The following is a 22,645-nucleotide window of genomic DNA, read 5'->3' on the forward strand; positions in this document are numbered from 1 at the left end:
GCTCCGCCCACAACCGTAAGGCCCAGAGGGAAGTGAGGTCTGCACAACTTATCACCGGGGGCAAACTACCTGCCCTCCTGGACACCTACACCACCCGATGCCACAGGAAGGCCAAACAGATCATCCAGGACAACAACCACCCGAGCCACTGGCTGTTCACCCCGCTATCATGCAGAAGGCGAGGTCAGTACAGGTGCATCAAAGCGGGGACCGAGAGATTGAAAAACAGCTTCTATCTCAAGGCCATTAGACTGTTAAACAGCCATCACTAACATTGAGTGGCTGCTGACAACATACTGACTCAACTCTAGCCACTTTAATAATGGAAAAATTGATGTAATAAATGTATCACTAGCCACTTTAAACAATGCTACTTTATATAATGTTTACATACCCTACATTACTCATCTCATATGTATATACTGTACTCTATACCATCTAATGCATCTTGCCTATGCCGTTTGGCTATCGCTCATCCATGTATTTTTATGTACATATTCTTATTCATTCCTTTACACTTGTGTGTATAAGGTAGTTGTTGTGGAATTCTTAGGTTAGATTACTTGTTAGATATTACTGCATGTTGGGAACTAGAAGCACAAGCATTTCACAACACTCGCATTAACATCTGCTAACCATGTGTATGTGACAAATACAATTTGATTTGAAAAGAAGGAAGCCTGTAAGGAAAACAAATATATTCCAAAACATGCATCCTGTATGCAACAAGGCAAAACATGTGTCAAAGCAATTAACTTTTTGTCCTGAATACAAAGTGTTAATGTTGGGACAAATTCAATCCAAAACATAACGAGTTACAGTTTTGACTTAAATCTACTTTAAATCTCCTGACCCCTACTGTCTCAGCCTCCAGTATTTATGCTGCAGTAGTTTATGTGTCAGGGGGCTAGGGTCAGTTTGTTATATCTTGAGTACTTCTCCTGTCCTATCCGGTGTCCTGTGTGAATTTAAGTATGCTCTCTCTAATTCTCTCTTTCTCTCTTTCTTTCTCTCTCTCGGAGGACCTGAGCCCTAGGACCATGCCTCAGGACTACCTGACATGATGACTCCTTGCTGTCCCCAGTCCACCTGGCCGTGCTGCTGCTCCAGTTTCAACTGTTCTGCCTGTGATTATTATTATTTGACCATGCTGGTCATTTATGAACATTTGAACATCTTGTCCATGTTCTGTTATAATCTCCACCCAGCACAGCCAGAAGAGAACTGGCCACCCCACATAGCCTGGTTCCTCTCTAGGTTTCTTCCTAGGTTTTGGCCTTTCTAGGGAGTTTTTACTAGCCACCGTGCTTCTACACCTGCATTGCTTGCTGTTTGGGGTTTTAGGCTGAGTTTCTGTACAGCACTTTGAGATATGAGCTGATGTACGAAGGGCTATATGAATAAATTGGATTTAATGATTTGATTTACCACTCTCCATATTTTCAAGAACAGTCGTGACTACATCATGTTATAGGTACAGTATGCCTGTAATCGTTAAGGACTGGGGAGTTTTTCAGGATAATAAAGAAACGGAATGGAGCTAAGCACAGACAAAATCCTAGAGGAAAACTTGGTTCAATCTGCTTTCCACCAGACACTGAGAAATGAATCACCATTCAGCAGGACAATAACCTAAAACACAAAGCCAAATCTACACTGGAGATGCTTACCAAGAAGACAATAAATGTTCCTGAGTAAACGAGTTACAGTTTTGACTTAAATCTACTTGAAAATCTATGGTAAGACCTGATAATGGTTGTGTAACAATTATCAACAACAAATTTGACAGAGCTTGAAAATAATTATGGGCAAACGTTGCACAATCCAGGTGTGGAAAGCTCGTAGAGACTTACCCAGAAAGACTCACAGCTCTAATCGTTACCAAAGGTTCTTAACAAAGTATTGACCCAGGGGTGTGAAGACTTAAGTAAATTAGATATTTCTGTATTTTATTTTCAAGAAATTAGCAAAAAAAAGTTTTTACATGTTTTCACTTTGTCATTATGGGATATTTTGGGTGAGACAAATAATATTTATTTAATCCATGGCATTGCTGTAACACAACAAAATGTGGAATAAGTCAAGGGGTATGAATACTTTCTGATTTCACTGCACACCTGCATACCTGGGGTCCTGGGTGGTGCAGCAATAGAAATGTTACACTGAAATGGAGACATCTGCAGGTTTCCATACATTTCAATAAACTTTTAGAATTCTGAAGAAGTGTAGATGCCACATCAAGAAGCCCACATTTATTGGATAAGATACTTTATTGGGCATGAATTCTTCCAGGAACCTTAAGAGATAAGGAATAACCATTGAATAACCTTCATTTATTTCAGTGTACTGTCATTCAGCACCATAATGAGGCACAGACCTATGGAGGACATCAAATCACACTTAACTTATACTTATTCATGTCTTCATGTCATTAAGTTGTTACTTGTTATGACCAAATCCTAGGTCATGCATGACAGACTTGTCAAGAGTGTATCAGTGAGGTACAGTACATGTAGACAACGCCGTAGACTGCAATCTGCAGACTCAACAGTCCAAACAAACCAAACAGATGAAATTCTGCTCTAGACCTTTATTACAATGAATAAGTACTCCACCCCCGGGACCACCCTCATAATCACACTGGCGCAATCCACAATGGCCATATTGCTTCCCCTAAAGACATCTCCTTGTCATCCACTGCTGCACCCTTTATGGATAGCATAATATTGACTCAACGCAATGCATTCACAGATCTAACCTAAAACGGCAAAAGGTGTTGAAATATCTCTACAATAACGTTACAATAGCGTTACACACAGGTGCGAGGGTAATAGGGAGCCCACACCTGCAAACTTTACCACAAAATAAACGTTAACCTCAGGCTTCATTGTCTAATACTGGACCATGAAAAGCTATAATTCTGGACTATTTCCTTTTGGAGCAGTACTCTCTAGGCTGATATGAAACCCTATCCTGTGAAAAAGATCCTTGGGGGACCCCCATCTGGCAGTCCTCTGTATTATTGAGGAGAGAAGAGGAATTTAAGGAGATAAAAAAGCGTCTCTGCAGCCAGCTACCACGTAGCAGTAAAATTAACGCCCAGCAGTCACACAGTACACTGTCATGGCTTTACCAGAAGCAGACATAACACTAGTGGAGACAGTTGGCCCACTCTAATCCACTGGTATGGAGAGAGAGGAGGAGGATTGGAAAAGCAGTCCAGGTCAATTATTCCCAGAAGAGGCCATGGAGTTACTCACTCACACACATACTGTACATGCATGCACACACACACACAGTGTAGGTACTGCTTACACACTCTACTTCTCTGCTTTGATACACTTGTGTATATCCTCCATTCACAGTATCGAAATGAATGGAAGAGACTCAGATTCAGTCACAGGATATGTCCAATGTGGTTCGGCAAGTACTCTCTACTAATAAATGAAAAGCAATATTTTCATGGTACAGCTGATCCAATGCAGTATGGCCATGGTTTAGTGTAGAGATGTTGTCTGGACTAGTGGACTTACTTTGGTGGGGCCTGCAGGGTCTGTTCCAGTCTGAATCATGACCCCCGGCTGACATCAGAGACACGAGCTGCACACACAGCCTTCTACCTGAGAGAGGGAGAGGGAGAGGTGGGAGAGTGAGAAAGAGATGGGTATATTGTCATTCATTACACATATCTTTGTGTATGTACTGTATTATTGTGTAATATAGGGACTCTTCTAATCATGGTGGTAATGGCTTGCATCCCCTAGCTACTGGGGGACAGAACACCCATCGGTTAAAAAGAGTGTCTAGCCTTGGCAGGACCCTCATAGTCGACACACTGCTGAGACCCTGCATGAACGCTAACCCGGGCTTGGGGAAACGACTCTCGACAGAGACCTCCATTTAGAGCGATTTGGCGATCCCCTCAGTTCCAGAAATAAACAGCTTGTACGGTCACGACTGTCACGACTGTCGCTATGAATGTCAGGCCTGTAAAGGCCTATTGTGTCATAATATGTGGCCCATTAGGGTTAAGCAGTAGGGCTGGAGAGATAGGCACGTCTCCCACTCTCTATGGGCTCTCCTCACCTCTCCTCCGTCCTACAGGACACATCTGGGAGCCATCAGGGAACAGACAGCGAGCGGCCCCGTGGCCACTGGGAGCTGAGCTGGTTGTAATTACTTATTAATCATAGGCTGTGTGTGTGTGTGTGTGTGTGTGTGTGTGTGTGTGTGTGTGTGTGTGTGTGTGTGTGTGTGTGTGTGTGTGTGCGTGTGCGTGTGCGCGCGCGTGTGTAAGAGAAGGAGGTAGGCAGGCTAAGCAGCTTCTGGACAGCTCACACACAATTAATCAAATTCACATAACAATTGCAATATTCACATGTGTAATATTCATATCGCAAGAGATCCATACTGTATCGCATGTAATATTTTGAAACGACACTGCGTGTAACATCCATTTTTATAGATTACTCCGTTTATCATCTCTCTCGGCATGTACACAACTGGACCGATGTACTTTTCACTCAGTATTTCCCCGCTATGTTTAATTCAAGAAAGGAGAAGCATACTGTTTCAGGTGATAATAAAACATGTTTTATTTTAGTTGCTTTTTCCTCAACTTGTTTATTTTACTATCTCTTACTTTCTAGCAAGTCAAGCTAGCTTACACAGAGCAGCTAACCTTAGCACTAGCTAGCTAAAAGCTAGGCTAAGTTGAAGATACTGTTGCTATTATTCAACATTATTATTAAAATGGTAATAATTTCTAGTACCTCATACTATGGTTTGGTAACTCACTGTTCTATTTTCGGACTGAAGACCAAGCAGAGTTTGTTAGATTCACTTTATGTTTGCATGCTGTTCTGTTAGGTCAAATGCAGTCAACAGATTGTTCCAAACAAGAACAATGTTGCTTTGTTCTTTGCTTCTTAATATAAATAATTATATTTGAATGATTTCAACAGTTCACCCAAGTTTTTTGATCTACAATGAGTGTAAAAATCATTAGGAACACCTTCCTAAACACCTTCCTTTTACCCTCAGAACAGCCTCAATTCCTTGGGGTATGGACTCTACAAGATGTCTAAAGCTTTCCACAGGGATGGTGGCCCATGTTGACTCCAATGTTTCCCACAAGCTGGCTGGAGGTCCTTTGGGTGGTGGACCATTCTTGATACACATGGGAAACTTTTGAGCATGAAAAACACTGCAGCGTTGCAGTACTTGACACACTCAAGAACTAGTGGGGATAAACAACTCACGTCCTGTTGTAAATCAACGGAGAAGATCCAGGCTTTCCCTCTCCAAATTCACCAATGGAATGTCTTTGTCTCAAAATGCCTTTTTCCCGCTGAAACTCTAACACTTTAAAAGCTAATACTGGAGAAATATTTTGAACTTAGAACGTGGGGAATGGTCTGAGGTGATCTATAGAACACTAATGTAATTGTGTTTGTTATTTTGTGATGTCATTAAAAATGTTATAAAGGAAATACTGTAACTTGGAAAGTATACCCACTACATATATACAGTTTCCATATTATATGTTGTGCATGTAATATGGAAAATTAGTAAAGTGTTTTTTTAAGAGAGGAATGTGATGTGAGAAGCTATAAGAGATAATTGTTTTCAATAACTTTTCACAGTAAGTAGTCACCGCCCCGGAGTGAGATCAGGGAGCGTGCTAGCCTGCCGGAACCAACCCTTTCAAGCAAAAGGTATAAAGGATGGGTTAAGAAAAAACACATTTGACCAGAAAAATGTGAAGTTATAGCTGCACGTTTATAATGGTTGGAACTTTGAATCTCAACATGAGGTGGAGAAGATAAACACACCTCCTTTCAAACACTGGTACGGCTGATTAGCTGTCCTAAGTAAAGTATCTTCAAAAGCAAATTTAGGACCATCCTGTTATTCTGCTCAAACCACCGTATTACGCTACATTCATCACCCCACTGGGGAAACATCGATACGGCTGGCTAGACTATCTTCAAAGAAGCATCTTCAAGAGCAAATGGACAATCAACTCTGTAGTTCTGTTCAGAACTACACGACAAAATGAGAAAAAAAATCCAGAAAATCACATTGTAGGATTTTTAATGAATTTATTTGCAAATTATGGTGGAAAATAAGTATTTGGTCACCTACAAACAAGCAAGATTTCTGGCTCTCACAGACCTGTAACTTCTTCTTTAAGAGGCTCCTCTGTCCTCCACTCGTTACCCGTATTAATGGCACCTGTTTGAACTTGTTATCAGTATAAAAGACTGTCCACAACCTCAAACAGTCACACTCCAAACTCCACTATGGCCAAGACCAAAGAGCTGTCAAAGGACACCAGAAACAAAATTGTAGACCTGCACCAGGCTGGGAAGACTGAATCTGCAATCGGTAAGCAGCTTGGTTTGAAGAAATCAACTGTGGGAGCAATTATTAGGAAATGGAAGACATACAAGACCACTGATAATCTCCCTCGATCTGGGGCTCCACGCAAGATCTCACCCCGTGGGGTCAAAATGATCACAAGAACGGTGAGCAAAAATCCCAGAACCACACGGGGGGACCTTGCTCACTGTTCTTGTGATCCTTTTGACCCCACGGGGTGAGATCTTGCATGGAGCCCCAGATCGAGGGAGATTATCAGTGGTCTTGTATGCCTTCCATTTCCTAATAATTGCTCCCACAGTTGATTTCTTCAAACCAAGCTGCTTACCTATTGCAGATTCAGTCTTCCCAGCTTGGTGCAGGTCTACAATTTTGTTTCTGGTGTCCTTTGACAGCTCTTTGGCTTGGCCATAGTGGAGTTTGGAGTGTGACTGTTTGAGGTTGTGGACAGGTGTCTTTTATACTGATAACAAGTTCAAACAGGTGCCATTAATACAGGTAACGAGTGGAGGACAGAGGAGCCTCTTAAAGAAGAAGTTACAGGTCTGTGAGAGCCAGAAATCTTGCTTGTTTGTAGGTGACCAAATACTTATTTTCCACCATAATTTGCAAATGTATTAATTAAAAATCCTACAATGTGATTTTCTGGATTTTGTTTTCTCATTTTGTCTGTCATAGTTGAAGTGTACCTATGATGAAAATTACAGTCCTCTCTCATCTTTTTAAGTGGGAGAACTTGCACAATTGGTGGCTGACTAAATACTTTTTTGCCCCACTGTAATTAATAGAGTTGGATAGAAAACACTCTAAAGTTTCCAAAACTGTTAAAATAATGTCTGTGAGTATAACAAAACTCATATGGCAGGCGAAAACCTGAGAAAAATCCAACCAGGAAGTGGGAATTCTGAGGTTTGTAGTTTTCAAGTGAATGCCTATCCAATTTCCAGTGTCTGTGGGGTCAGATTGCACTTCCTAAGGCTTCCAGTAGATGTCAACAGTCTTTAGAAGTTGTTTCAGGCTTCTATTGTGAAAGGGAAGAGAATAAGACCACTCAGAGTAAGTGGCTCAGCTGAAAGCCATGAGTTGTTTATCGAGCGTGGCCGTGAGCGAGCCGTTTTCTATTGTCAACTCTTTTGTCCGATTGAAATAATATTAAATATTTATGATATAAAGATCCTAAGGATTGATTATAGACATCGTTTGACATGTTTCTACGAACTTTAATGGACTTTTCGTCTGGATGTTGTGCAAGCGCTTTGTGCATATGGATTACTTAACTAAACGTGCGACCAAAAAGGAGGTTTTTGGACATAAAGATGAACTTTATCGAACAAAACAAACATGGAGTCCTGTGAGTGCCACAAGATGAAGATCATCAAAGAGTGATTAATTTTAACGCTATTTCTGACTTTGTGACGCCTCTCCTTGCCTGGAAAATGTCTGTATGGTTTTGTGGCTAGGCGCTGTCCTAACATAATCGCATGGTGTGCTTTTGCCATAAAGCCTTTTTGAAATCTGACACAGCGGCTGGATTAACAAGAAGTTAATCTTTAAACCTATGTATAACACTTGTATCTATCATCAATGTTTATGATGAGTATTTCTGTAATTTGATTTGGCTCTCTGCAATTTCACCGGATTTTTGTTTAAGACAATGCATTACTGAACGTAACGCGCCAATTTAAACGGGGGGTTTTGGACATAAAGATTAACTTTATCGAACAAAACAAACATTTATTGTGTAACATGGAGTCCTGGGAGTGCTACCAGATGAGATCATCAAAGGTTAGTGATTCATTTTAACACTATTTCTGACTTTTGTGACACCTCTCCTTGGCTGGAAAATGTCTGTATGGTTTTTGTGGCTAGGCGTTGTCCTAACATAATCGCATGGAGTGCTTTCGCCGTAAAGCCTTTTTGAAATCGGACACTGTGGTTGGATTAACAAGAAGTTTATCTTTAAAATGAGGAATTTTAATTCTGAGATTTCTGTTGTTTGAATTTGGCGCCCTGCAATTTCACTGGCTGTAGGCCAGGTGTTCCGCTAGGGCTAGCACCGTTCCCAGAAAGGTTAACAAGAAGACACGTTGTTGTCATTCTGTTAGGGACCTGTTTTTAGAGTATTACATCTCCAATCAATAAATAGTGCAGAGTGTGTATGTTTATCCTGAGTTCCCATTTAATTAGCTAGTAAATAAATAATTAAACCAATTTGTGTAGTACTACTCATAAGTAAGGCTCGGGTTTTTGCAGATGCAAGGAGGTTACAACTGTTCAGAATGGTGATATGATACGAGGTTATGATTAATAAATTGACTGTGATAGGAAAATACCTTTTAGAGTTTAATTCGGGAGATGGTAACTCTTTAAGATCTGTTCTCGTGGTGCCACAGATCCTAATGAGTTAATTGTTACTTGATTAATTGAATTGGGTAACAATTAAACATAGTTAGTTAATTAGATATATAATTCTTCAAATAAATGTTAAAATCAAGTCACGACAGTGTTCAAAGACACTTAAATATTTTGTCTTGCCCCTCTTTTATCTTGCCCCTCACCCTATGAATGGCACACGTCTTAATTGTCTCAAGGCTTAAAAATCCTTCCTTAACCTGTCTCTGATTGAAGTAGATTTAACAAGTGACATCAATAAGGGATCATAGCTTTCATCTGGATTCACCTGGTCAGTCTATGTCATAGAAAGAGCAGGTTTTCCCAATGTTTTATACACTCAGTGTATATCACAAGTCAAATCGCAATCGCAGCATATTGTGCTACCCTAATGCCACTTACCTCCAACAATTACACTACATGTAGATTATTTATAGAAAAAACATCTCGCCCCAAGAGTGAGTGTGTGTGTTTGTGTGGGTGGGGGGGCAGGCAGTTTAAGCAGCTCCTAGGTTATTATTTATATAAAAAAAACATCTTACCCAAAGAATGTGTGTGTGCATCTTTCTTTTTCTTTTTTTTTTTGGTACAGGCACCAGTGGAGCTTGGATTAAAGGTAGGTGCTGCTACGACGATGGCCTAGAGGCCTGGTGACATCATACCCATTTCGTCCGACCATAGTGGCCTCCCACTCACTCTGTTGCCCTACTGTCTGTAGTACTTTGATACCCTGTGGGGAACCAAAGGCAACCGGAGTGCCGATTTATCATCACACACATATATGCCAAAGCACACACACTTATCATAACAGCACACACTGAGCATGGAGCCACGGCACACAGAGAACACAGAGAACACTCCAACACATTCCAGAACACCCACGAGGACAGCCACCACAGCAAACGTAGCACACACATACACATACACACACACTTACACAATTATATAGTTGGTGATGGCCTATAAGAAACATGATATTGGCATCAGCCAATAATCTCTTTCATAGCAAGTTTTCTGGGCAGAAACTGTAAAGACCTAGTGTTACATTCGACCCAACATTATCTGTCTCTAGTATCGCCCAGTACCGTGCTTAATGATATATTAGCAATGACCATTCAGCCATCATTACAATAGACTCTCACAGTTTTCCTCAAATCTTTCACAGTTTCTCATCTGGACATCTAGGTATTTTGCTCATGATTAGGACGTCTCAATAGACCATGGCACTAAGATTAAAACACATAGTGCCTCTCATTGACTGAGCCTCTAACCCCTTACCCCTCTCATTCTGGTGATGTTTCTAGTGGGGACCCCCAACCGAGAGACACACACACACACACTCCCCCCCAGCACATGTGGCCCTAGGTTTAGTGAGTGACAGGCAGACCCAGGAGAAAAGTAGTGCTGTGCTGCTACTGCAGCCAGTGGCATGTCATTTCAGCCAGAGCACTTATAATTATCCCGTTTTCTTTGACCAAAATAAAACTTTCCAGAGATTTAAAAACGCCCCAGGCGAGGAAAAAAGTGGCGAGTGACATCACGGCCGAGTAATGGTTTTTAAAGTGGCTCAGGTTTAGATTTCTGAGTAAGCACTAAATTGAAAAGGTATGGGGGTAAGAAACGTAACAACTGGGGGACTGCTTGGTCAACAAATTGACTTGGTTAGTATGGCCTATTTTCCTTAATTTAATACAAATTAAAGGCCGGCCTGACTCTTTAACCAATATATTATCGCTGCTATCTAAATCCATATCAATGTCCACAATTGAGTATGACAACAGCTTTGATAACTCATTTGTCCTTGACGTCGACGGACATGATAAATCAGCAATGTGGATTAAAAATTCCCAAATTCCCTGAAATGGAGTGCCTTATAATATAATTGGTGTATATTTTGATTAGCTGTGGTGCTGCTGATGACACTGTGTGTTGTAAATACAACCTCAGAATCAGCCTGTTATATTAACAACCAAAGCTAAAGGACATGGAGAGCTGGCCATACTGACATCATCTGTCCCAATCCATCTCAGTGGTGCCATCATTAGGTTACAGAGACCACAAACTCCACCATTTAATGTCACATCAGTTGGAAAACAACAGAATGTGCCCGATCACCTCTCCCAGACTCCCACGCAACCTATCTTTGGCTATTTTAAAACCCATTTAAAGGCATTTAGTGAGGAACCCACCCACACTCACATAAAATGCAATTTGCACAACCTAAATAATTTATACTTCCTCTGAAAGAAAGGGAAAAAAGCACAGATCTGGATCAGCGACCTCAAGCATTTTCAGTCATCTGTATCTAATTAATATTTTATCTCATCATACTTCTCTATAATGGCCACAACACCTCAGTGTGTGGCTGTGCTGCATGGCTAACTGACTGTGTTGGTTTACAGTTAAACAAAACTAAATAATGAATTTCAAACAATGAGATATTGGAGAGTGTGTTGTGAACTATGTCTTTGTGAGGTGAACTGTGTCTTTGCATTGAGCACTGCAATAAAACAATACTTATTGAAGGAACACTGTTTCAGCATACTCCAGCACTGCAGGGTAAAGCCACCCAAAGCAGTAGAGCGGGTGGTCTTATCAGCCTTGCTCTAATAGTCCTTAAAGAATTACACTACTTAGCATATTTTCAGCAAATTAGGCACATATGGTTGTGGAGAAAGGTTGGCTCGCACACACAGAGACACAGACAGACACAGACGCAGACACACACACACAGACACACTTTGGTCTAGCGATTTGCCTGTCAGAAATGTTGCCTCATTGCTCACTGTTGTGCTGTTGTTTTTACCACATGATGAAGGTGCAAAGCTATAAGTGCAAGGCATCAACATAACTTACTTACAAGCGCTATATGAGCACTGTCTAGGAAAAGACACCACCCTAAATGTTTGCTGACAAAATACTACTACAATATTCTTTCGAAAGATACTAGGGCTGGGAATTGCCAGGGACCTCACGATACGATATTATTATGATACTTAGATGCCAATACGATATGCATTGCGATTCAATGCTGGGATTTATTGCAATTAAATGTTCTGAACATATTGCTCACCATATGTCTGCTGCAAAGGGACAAGAGAGAGCCATGAGAAAACAAGTTTTGATCAGTCATGGAAATAAAAGTTCTGCAATAAACTGTGCTCCCTATTTGAAAAGAAGATGGAGAACAAGTTATGAAAGAAAAATACTGGAATTTTATTGCAGGTACAGCCAACTACTGCAAAAATAATAATGCGATAGTCAAAACGGTAAGATACATCGTAAAAAAATTATATCCTCATATGTAACTGTATCGATATTTTTATGTCACTAAAAGATACCGTATATTATTATATAGTATGCCTGTTGATGTCTATATCTGCAGATATAGTCCATGTCATCTATCTCACTTTCCTCAAGGATGGTCTGTCTCCACTTCTATGCTTAGAATAGCACAGGCCTATCTGGTGAACACAACATCTAAACAAATGTATAATGAGCACCAATAACTTTGGGTTCTTTTAGCTTTTCACAGTGCATGGTGAGCGTCATCTCATCTGGCTGCCTGGAGCCATAAAGCATAGCATTCTAACCCCATACATGCCTGTGGCCCTCATGGTCTCTGTGGTACTCTCCACATATAGGCTAAAAACAGAAGGGTAATCCAGTCTTCTCACTCCCTGTGGACCGCTAACACTACGATAAGTTTCACTTAACAAACTAATTCTCTCTTTCAACTATAGGAAAACGACTGCTTGGTAGAACATTTTCAATTATTGGCTTCGTATACATTTCTAATAGAGCTCACCATAAATCCATCCATGCATCCATCCAACCATCTGGCTAGCTTGCTGGCTCTTTGTCTTTGTGTCTGTGTGTTTGTCTGTCATCCTCTGTCTGTCTGTCAGGCTGGCTGTCTGCCTCTGTGTGCATAGCTTCACAGAAATTAAACCAATACACAGACAATCTGGTCATGTACAGAGAATCTGTATCAATTCTATGAGTATAGCTGGGATGGTGGAATTTAAGCCTGGGGTAAAATAACTGCATTCAAGGCTTCATGTAAAGCTGTAACAATATCATTGCTTTGAGTCCACCTATGCATGCGTTGGATATTTCTAGATCAGTGCGGCAAATTATTCAGCCTTCCCAACTAACCACAAACCTCTTTCATTTTAAATGTAACAGTGTCAGTATGCTGCTGAGAGGGAGAAACAAGAAAACAGCATAAATACTTAATACCACTAAAGAGGTATTAAGGTATTATATGTCACATGAAGAAAAGCGTGAACACTGTGACACTTTACATTGAAAAATGGGCTTTGGGAAAACTAATGCAATGTGAATGAATGGCTGATTGAAAATAAGTGCACACACAAATCCACATGCTTTTTGCCATCACATGTCAAATCAAATCTGTGTTTTGAATACAAGAGTCAAGGAGCCTTATGCAGAGTAAAATTCAGCCAAATAAATATACACACATAACCCCAATACAATGACTAATATTGAAGTAAGTTGAGAACATAAACGCTAGGGCTTGGCATTACCAGGGACCTCACGATACAATATCATCACGATACTTAGGTGCCAATTCTATATGTATTGCCACTCAATTCCAAACATATTGCTCACCATATGTCTCCTGCAAAGGGACAAGAGAGAGCCAGGGAAAAATAGTTTTAATCAGTCATAGAAATAAAAGTGCTGAAAAAATTGTTATGATGGAAAAATACTATAGTTTTGGTGCAGGTACAACCAAATAGTGCAAAAATAATATTGTGCTTTTGTCAAAACGACACGATTGATATATCGTCAAAAATACTTTCCCGATATGTAACGGTATCGATTTGTCCCCTCATTACTAATAAACCCATGTTTATTAGTATGCATGTATGCATGTGTATATTTATATGTTTATTTATATGGGACAATCAAAAAATTGTACAGGTAAAGCACCACCCTAGTTACGGCTACAATATAATATGGGATATTCTCTGGTATCATTCCCCTTAAGAAACGTGGTTCTCGGGTAGTAGCAGGCGGCTTGATGACAGGCGGCATGTCTTTGTACTTCCCTACCGATCCAATAGAACATGTCCACTACAGAGGAGGGAGAGAGAGAAAGAGAGAGAGACCCTGCTGTGAAAGGAGGTGATTACTTGCAGGTGGGGTGAGCTCTCCTCCTCTCTCTCACTCACTCACTCACTCAGTATATTCCAGCAAAGTAGATTACTCATATCTGACTAAACTTTCACTTCTACAGTAAATCAGCTCTGTACATTTCCATGTACTACATTCTCTTCGCTGCCAAATTGTATTTTCCATATGAGTGGAAACCAACTTAATCTCTATGTTGTGATATACCGTACAGTATATGAACTTGTCTGAATAGCCCTGAGTAGGCTGAATAGTCTACATCATTGCAAGCCATTCATCGTTTTGTCTGTGGTCCCAACATTGATTTATTTTACTTGTTTGTCTAGTGGAGACTATATATACTTCCACTATGAGAATGGTGATGATTATGCTAACAAAGTGTTTCAAATCACAAACTCAAATCACCATCTACACCATACCACTGCTGAAAAACAGGGCCAAAGTAACAATACCTTTACGGAAACTCATTCAGGATGAGTCAATGGGTTGGTTTTGGGGTCTAAACTATTGACATCAACCGCTCATTAAAATGACAGTCAGTGCTGTCATTAAGGTGACCCTCTTGTTTTGCTCCTGCTTTGCAAAACCACATCTCTGTTCACAGTGGGAAAACGTCACACTTCCGCGTTGTCGTGCGGCTCTGCTGTTTGTTGCAACTTGGCTACCTGCCAAACTTTTTGTTTTTTACTTTTAATAACCATTTGTTTTTTTTCCTCGCTCAACTTCTTTCATTCAACTTTTTCACCCCGGACGCTTTAGTACCTGAATACCAAGAGCTCAAGTCATACAACGCTCTTTATAAAACTACTAAAGGAAAGTGCTTATTTCCAGCGTGTGAGTGTGACTCCAGTTGTTGGCCAGTACATGATGTAACTGTATGTTTTGTATCCCCCACGACTACAGACACCGGGGACATGCCCGACACAACTCTGAGAGGCTGTGACAAGCACAGCCGGGCCCGGTGTGTAGCTAGGAACGCTAACACGCAGACGGGCCAGTGCGTAGCTAGGAACAGCCGGCGACCTGCCACGGACAACCGACCCAGCCATCACCCGCCCCCCTGCACTTCTCTCTCGCGCTTCACATTCAATGAGAGACAGACAACAACACAGTTGAAGGGGCGCTGGTAAGGGCAATAAAAAATGGTAAGGGCAATAAAATGCAAATTAATTACTTAAAAATCAATGTGATTTTCTGGATTTTTGTTTTAGATTCCGTCTCTCACAGTTGAAGTGTACCTATGATAAAAATTACAGACCTCTAAATGCTTTGTAAGTAGGAAAACCTGCTAAATCGGCAGTGTATCAAATACTTGTTCTCCCCACTGTATCTGTACCTGGGGCAAACACTTTTTGTTTTCCTGGGGCAAAAGTTCAGGATATCACCAAGTTGCTCTCCGGGGCTGTGAGTCAGTCACCGGGGGCTGATACTGTTATGGTTCATGTGGGGTTGAATGACATTATGAACGGCAGCTCAGAACATCTGAAGATGGATTTTAAAGAAATTATTGGGTCACTACTTGACACCAACAAACGCCCCATAATATCTGGCCCCCCTCTGCCCTCATGGCATTGAACGGTTCAGCAGACTTTTATCCCTCTATAACTGGCTATGAGACTATCGCAGCTCTGTTGGTGTAACATTTATTGACAATTTTGATACCTTCTGGAAACAAAGCTTGTATTATAAGGAGGATGGAATCCACCCAAATCATGTAAGGCTGTGTTGAGACAATGACTAATTAATGACCCAAGCCCAGCTCATTTAATCGCTACCATTGTGTCGCTGAGTTGTAAGAATGCTTCAGCAAATGTACATTATCCCCGGGGTGTTGGAAGACCTAGTAACCTAATTGATGTCCCTCTTACTGCCTCTGCTGATCCTACACCTATTGTATGCAGTAATCATATGCCTATTAACCAAGGTTATACTGTTAGAACTGAGGTGGTGTGCCCTAGCAGGAAGTTCACTGTGTGCATAAATAACCCGAGCATGTCTACCTCTGCTAAGCTTCCCTGTAAAGAAAGAAAAACAATCAAGCAAAGAAAAGTGTTAAAAATAGCCCACGTTAACATGTGTTGCTTAAGAAACAAGGTTCATGAAATCAATAATTTGCTAGTAACAGATGACATTCATATTCTGACAATCTCTGAAACTCACTTTGATCTACAGAAATGACCGAACTGCCAAAGGTGGAGGTGTAGCTGTTTAAATTACTGATGATTGGCTGAGAGAAATTGATGATAAAATGATTGTGGGGAGTGTTTTGTTAGACTTCAGTGCTGCTGTTGACATTATCGATCTGTTGCTGGAAAAACACATGTGTTATGGCTTTTTCACCCCCTGCTATATTGTGGATAAAGAGTTACTTGTCTAACAGAACACAGAGGATGTTGTTTAATGGAAATCCAGGTAGAATCAGGAATTCCCCAGGGCAGCTGTCTAGGCCCCTTACTTTTTCAATCTTTACTAACGACGTGCCAGTAAAGCGTCTATGTGTCTATGTATGCGGATGACTCAACACTATACACGTCAGCTACCACAGCGACTGAAACGACTGCAACACTTAACAAAGAGCTGCAGTAAGTTTCAGAATGGGTGGCAAGGAATAAGTTAGTCCTAAATATTTCAAAAACTAAAAGCATTGTATTTGGGACAAATCATTCACTAAAGCATAAACCTCAACTAAATATTGTAATAAATAATGTATAAATTGAGCTGTTGAGATGAAGATACTGCTTGGAGTAACCCTGGATTGTAAACTGTCATGGTCAAAAGATGTTGATACAACAGTAGCTAAGATTGGCAGAAGTCTGTCCATTATAAAGCGATGCTCTGCCTTTTTATCAACAAGGCAGGTCCTACAGGCCCTAGTTTTGTTGCACCTGGACTGCTGTTCAGTCATGTGATCAGGTGCCACAAAGAGGGACTTAGGGAAATTGCAATTGGCTCAGAACAGGGAAGCACGGCTGGCATTTGGATGTACACAGAGAGCTAACATTAATAATATGCATGTTAATCTCTCCTGGCTCAAAGTGGAGGAGAGATTGACTTCATCACTACTCGTATTTGTGAGAGGTATTGACATGTTGAATGCACCGAGCTGTCTGTTTAGACTACTAGGGAGTTTTTCCTAGCCACCGTGCTTCTGCACCTGCATTGCTTGCTGTTTGGGGTTTTAGGCTGGGTTTCTGTACAGCACTTTGAGATATCAGCTGATGTACGAAGGGCTATATAAATCAATTTGATTTGATTTGGTTTGACTACTAGCACACAGCTCGGACACCCATGTATACCTCACAAGACATGCCACCAGAGGTCTCTTCACAGTCCCCAAGTCCAGAACAGACTATGGGAGGCGCACAGTACTAGATAGAGCCATGACTACATGGAACTCTATTCCACATCAAGTAACTCATGCAAGTAGTAAAATTAGATTTAAAAAACAGATACAAATATGGAACAGCAGGGACTGTGAAGCAACACAAACATAAACACAGACACATGCATACAAACACACAATACAATACACACTATACACACATGTACACATGGATTTTGTGTTGTCGATATGTGGTAGTAGAGTAGGGGCCTGAGGGCACACACTTAATATGTTGTGAAATCTGTTGTGAATTTATTGTATTGTTGTAAAAAATGTGTAACTGCCTTTATTTTGCTGGACCCCAGGAAGAGTAGCTGCTGCCTTGGCATAATAAATAAAAACACAAATACATATTAAGATGACCATCAGTCCTGTGGTTACTGAGTTGACCGGTAAGCTCAGTGTACACTCGTGTGGTCCAGCAAGTTTACCACGTGATAAAAGGTTTTTAACGGGCGAGGGGCAGCCCATAAAGCACCTCTTTACCATGGTTTACCATTGCCCCCGAGCACGTCACACCCTCGGCACAGCCACTGCCCTCGTAATGGCTCGGGCCCCCTCTTGCAAGTATGCTAGCAATTAGCCACGACGATGTGCTGAGCAGGATATCTAAAATTAGGTTTTACTACCTATAATGGAAGATTTGCGGGATGGTTTCATTTGTAGTCTCTGGGTGAAGAAATTGCAGCTTGCTGAACAAAAACAAAAGCACTGGCCCTGGTTCATGTGGATGGTGAAGCTGGGGTAGAGGGGTACAGGGTAAGGGACGTTGGTGTTGCAAAACAACTGGTGAACATATCGCCATGAGCAAAGACAGACTCATACTTGTGCGATGTCTCGCTCACACTTATGCACATACAGGATCACACTGCACTCACACTCAATCATACACACACACGTCACACACACACACGTTTTCAATTAGCCAACCATGCCTGTGCTGTGTCTGTGCAGGGGCAAGTCATTCCTTCCTAGTGGTTCAGCCAGGCCTGGCCTTTATGGCCGTGTACAGAGTCATTCCTCCGCTTTTATACTGTAGCTGCCTGCAATGTGTCACAGTGGCCGGCTGCGACACTGCAGCTCTTCATTTCACACATAAATATACGTGCATGTTCACATTCAAACAGCTACACTGATACACATACAGATATTCACATTGTACTACTGTATGGCTGTGACTCTGAAGATTCTACTGCTCTTTTTCTGTAACATAGCCGTACCTTAATTCACTCTCTTTTGCACACACACACACACACACACACACACACACACACACACACACACACACACACACACACACACACACACACACACACACACACACACACACACACACACTTGCATGCATGCACACACACAGTACAGACACACACACAGTACAGGATGTGGTGTCAGTGAGGACTAGAAGGCCTTAGACTGCCTTTACTCTGCTCAGCACAAAGATGTGGCGAAGACCCAGCCCACATCACTTCAGCAGAAGAGGACACTTCAAGCTATAATTGTAAGAAATACCGTTTCCATATTTCTATTCTGACAAAAAAAAACAATAATTCACGTAAGAAACATTTAACATCAACAAGTTTGGCTCCTTCTTTAGCCCAATGAAAACGGCCATTACAGTATTTGTTCTGATCTTCGTAATTTAACATTGGCTGCTAGGCCTGTCCATCCTATTAACCAATTGTTAATCTATACCAGTGATAGAGGACGATAACATCTCCTCTGTATAATGATAGAAAGTGGGTCTCTCTTTCTCTCCCGCTTCTCTCTTTCTCTCTCTCTCTCCCTGTGACATTGAACCAACAACCCTGACAGTAAATGCATTCCCATAACCAGACAGACTCAATCCTTTTATACACACTATCATTACTGTATTTCTACTGTATGAGGACCATCCTGGGCCCCTCTCATGTCCTCTGCACCCTTCCTTTCCACTACTGTGCCACAGCTTGTGGGTGACCAGACAGGCCTGTGGCTGAGGTGAGGAAAGAGCTAAGCTAGACTAAATGATAGAGGGTGTGTTGGGGTGCCAATATGAGTCAAAGCAGCCCCACAGGCAACGAGGACTAAATATCACCACAGCCACACCACACCTCTCAACACTCGCATCACACCTTCCTCACCATCACCAGCCCAACCACTCACTCATATGTTACTCAATATCGAGGTTGGGGCGGCTGGAGCATAACAGGGGTTAGATTGGTTAAGCTGTCTGCCAGGTGCCCTGACAGTGGTGAGATCTTGGAGTGATTTTTACCTAATTCCACCCCTGGATGGTACACATACATGTAGTATTATGTGTGAAGCTTAAATCACTAATAACCATTGACTGGCTATAACAATTTACATAAACATTTATAATATTTTTAAAAATGCATCGATATGACATTAACCGCAAATTATGATGTCTTTTGTGAATGCTGATGGCTCTGCTTCAATGGATTTTCCATTTGAAGTGGAGGAAATATTTTGGCAGATAAAAGATATCAACACCTCTCACAATGAGTTATTTTAATGGCAGGTAAGAAAAGTAACATATTTGGAATTAGGTGTAAATGAAAAAACGACATTGAATATTTTCCCAACATGTGCACTTTGTTGGATTATTGGATCAGTTCTTTCACACAAAAACAAAGACTATGCTGGGTAAATGTTCAGCCAAAATCGAACTCAGAAGATGTGACAAATGGGCTGGAAAAGACCTGGCAACCCAATGTTAAATGTTGCCTTTGGAATGGTGATCTAAATTTTGAGACGATAGAGGAGCAAACCAGATGTTGCAAAAATGATCCCCACCACATAAATCACCAAGACATAAGCTTACAAAACAGCAGTAAATGATTTAATTATGCATAATGGTCAGGAGTGTGTGTGTGTGCGTGCGTGCGTGCGTGCGTGCGTGCGTGCGTGCATGTGTGTGTGTCAAATGGGCTTGAAAGAGCGGCTGATTCCGCATGTGTTTTTCTGCTTCTCATTATGTAAAAATGTATTTGAGTCTTGGGGGTGTGGTTCAATGTGGGTGTGTTATGTTCGCTTTATCGTATCCTGGCAGTTACTGTTGTTTGTCCCTCTTGAGTCGCGGTAGCAACAACATAGCCACTACCACTTCCTCAAAATAGTCCAAATTAATCTAAGATAAATCAAGAAATCTGTAATGAATTTTGCCGAGGAGGTCTTAGTCTCACAATTTTACATCTAGCTGAGGTGTTCGGTGCAGTTTTCTGAAGTAAAAAAATGTGCATGAAAAAGTCAGTGCACTGCAGACAGTATCAAGTCAACAGTATCAAGTCAACTGCTGCTGGCTGCGCTCAGGACTGATTTCTAAGAACGTCTAAAACGTAATCATCAGCAAGCTGTCAAACTATCGTAAATGAAGCACAAGCTGCTACACACTGTTTATCAGTGCCCAAAATCACTAGCTAGCTGTTCCATCTCTGTGTTTGTCAATGAAGCTATCTACTACTAGCTAGCATGCACATTGAGCAGGCAGGCCGGCCACATTAGCTAAATCATCTTATCAAGTCACTGGCAAGTGGTGACGTGTGCTTCGGTGACATTTTGTTGTTACAACTTTCTCATTATCTATTACCAGAGTGTGTGTCTGTCTGGCAGTGTTTCATAGGGAATCATGTTACAAAACAGGTCGCGGCGGGTCACAAGATGCTCGCGAATGGTTTTTGAAATTTGGAATATTGACAAGTGGCAGTTGGGATGCAAGTGCTCATAGGATCAATTCTCATTTTGCCCAAAACAGTGGCTTAGGAGCCAAGTGTTCTTTCCAGGGGTGGATTGGCCATCTGGCAATTCTGGTAAATGCTAGATGGGCTGGACCATTTTTTTGTTGGGTGGGCTGTTTGAAATTGACACACACAAAAATATGTTATATTTAAAAATAAAACATTGAAAAAGTGACATGGCCGGCGGCCCATGGGCCTGTTAGGATTTTTTTTAAAGATTTTGAGCAATTCTCTGTTATACTAATCTATAATTAGCCTTTGGTTGATCAGTGGACAATGGCTGGCTCACCTACCGTTTTCTGATAGAATGAGCAGATGTCACGCAAACTCACATTCAAATTCAAATGCGGCATCAGCAAAGAGACCTAGTCCGTCTCTGTCATCAGTTAGACAGCCAAGATCATAGATCGTAAAAAACTGACAGTGTGTCTTCAAATGTTTTGGGCAGATAAAACCATGATTTGGTCAAACAGTAAAGTGCAATATCCTCCTGTAATGAAGGTGTCTGCTCTGCCCCTGATCCTGTGCCCTTGGTGGGACCTGCTGCTGTGATGAGCTTTGGAAGCTTCATCCCTTGTCCCTGTCGATGAGAGGAGGGTCTCGGCTTTCTGTGGGTATAATTTATATTTCTTAACTCTCAATATTCAGTTCAATAGCAACTATTTTACAACCAAGCAATTTGATATTTGAGATATGGAGCGGCACGTGTGTGAAATGCACACCAGCCATTGTGAGGGTATAGGCCTATAGGTCTCCTGGGTAGTAGCCTGCAACTAAAAAAAAATTTTTTTATGACATTACGTTTACTGTTGGATGAATACTTGGCTACGCGCAGTGGGTTTTATATTTAGAGTTAGCTGTCTATTTAAAGTGTTTTGAGTTGTTAAAACCAAAATGAATTAGCCTATGATATTAGTTAGTGCGCATAAAGATGTATGTAATTCATCTATATTGAACAAAACAAAACATTCTGGAAATTCTGGAGTTCTATTTTGACAGTAAAATATAGCAACTATAGTCTAATTGTCAACCTAAAATTCATGACAATCCCTGGACTAGGTTGCACATCAAAACATCTTGAATAATTTATTCCTGCTTGGACGTATTAGATGAAACAACTTATTTCTTGAATACCTCAGCAGTCAATTTATTATACTTATAATACTTAAGAAAGACTGTGAATTACTTTATAAGATGATTAGTCATGATTTGGGATCCGTCCATGATTACTCCTGATTTGGGGGGGGTGAGTTGGCGGAGCGCACAGTGGGCTGGTGTGAATAAAATGTCTGGGGTGGAATTATTCAGCATAAAATGCTGAATTCTTGTCCGCCCCTTGTTCTTTCAACATAACAGTAGGCTATAGGGTCCCTCAGCCGCTAGGGGGCCTGACCTAAAAAAGGAACTCAGTCAGGGGTCTCAACTTACTGTTGAGAGTTATAAAAGTAGAATAGCCAAGGTGCAATTTTTTTGATAGCTAGGTAAGGTAATCTAGCATTGACCACCAGGGGGCCCCATTGATTTTGTTAGTCACTCACTCAGATATCATATGAACATGGCATAAGTCATGGTAAAATGTGTAGAATTGCAG

General features: G+C 41.1%; 1 protein-coding gene across 4 annotated transcripts in view; it reads right to left on the bottom strand.

The window, feature by feature from the left end:
- LOC139418183 (transcriptional regulator Erg-like) overlaps positions 1-22,645 on the bottom strand; it is a 75,315-nt gene that overhangs the window by 50,370 nt on the left and 2,300 nt on the right. For all 4 annotated transcript variants that reach the window (XM_071167441.1, XM_071167443.1, XM_071167439.1 and 1 more), the window contains exon 2: positions 3,534-3,620. In XM_071167441.1, coding sequence (XP_071023542.1) covers positions 3,534-3,572 — 39 coding nt within the window. In that variant the 5' untranslated portion in view covers positions 3,573-3,620. The remainder of the gene's footprint in view (positions 1-3,533; positions 3,621-22,645) is intronic.

Source organism: Oncorhynchus clarkii, chromosome 10 (assembly GCF_045791955.1).
Source record: "Oncorhynchus clarkii lewisi isolate Uvic-CL-2024 chromosome 10, UVic_Ocla_1.0, whole genome shotgun sequence".
In the NCBI taxonomy this organism is placed as follows: domain Eukaryota; kingdom Metazoa; phylum Chordata; class Actinopteri; order Salmoniformes; family Salmonidae; genus Oncorhynchus; species Oncorhynchus clarkii.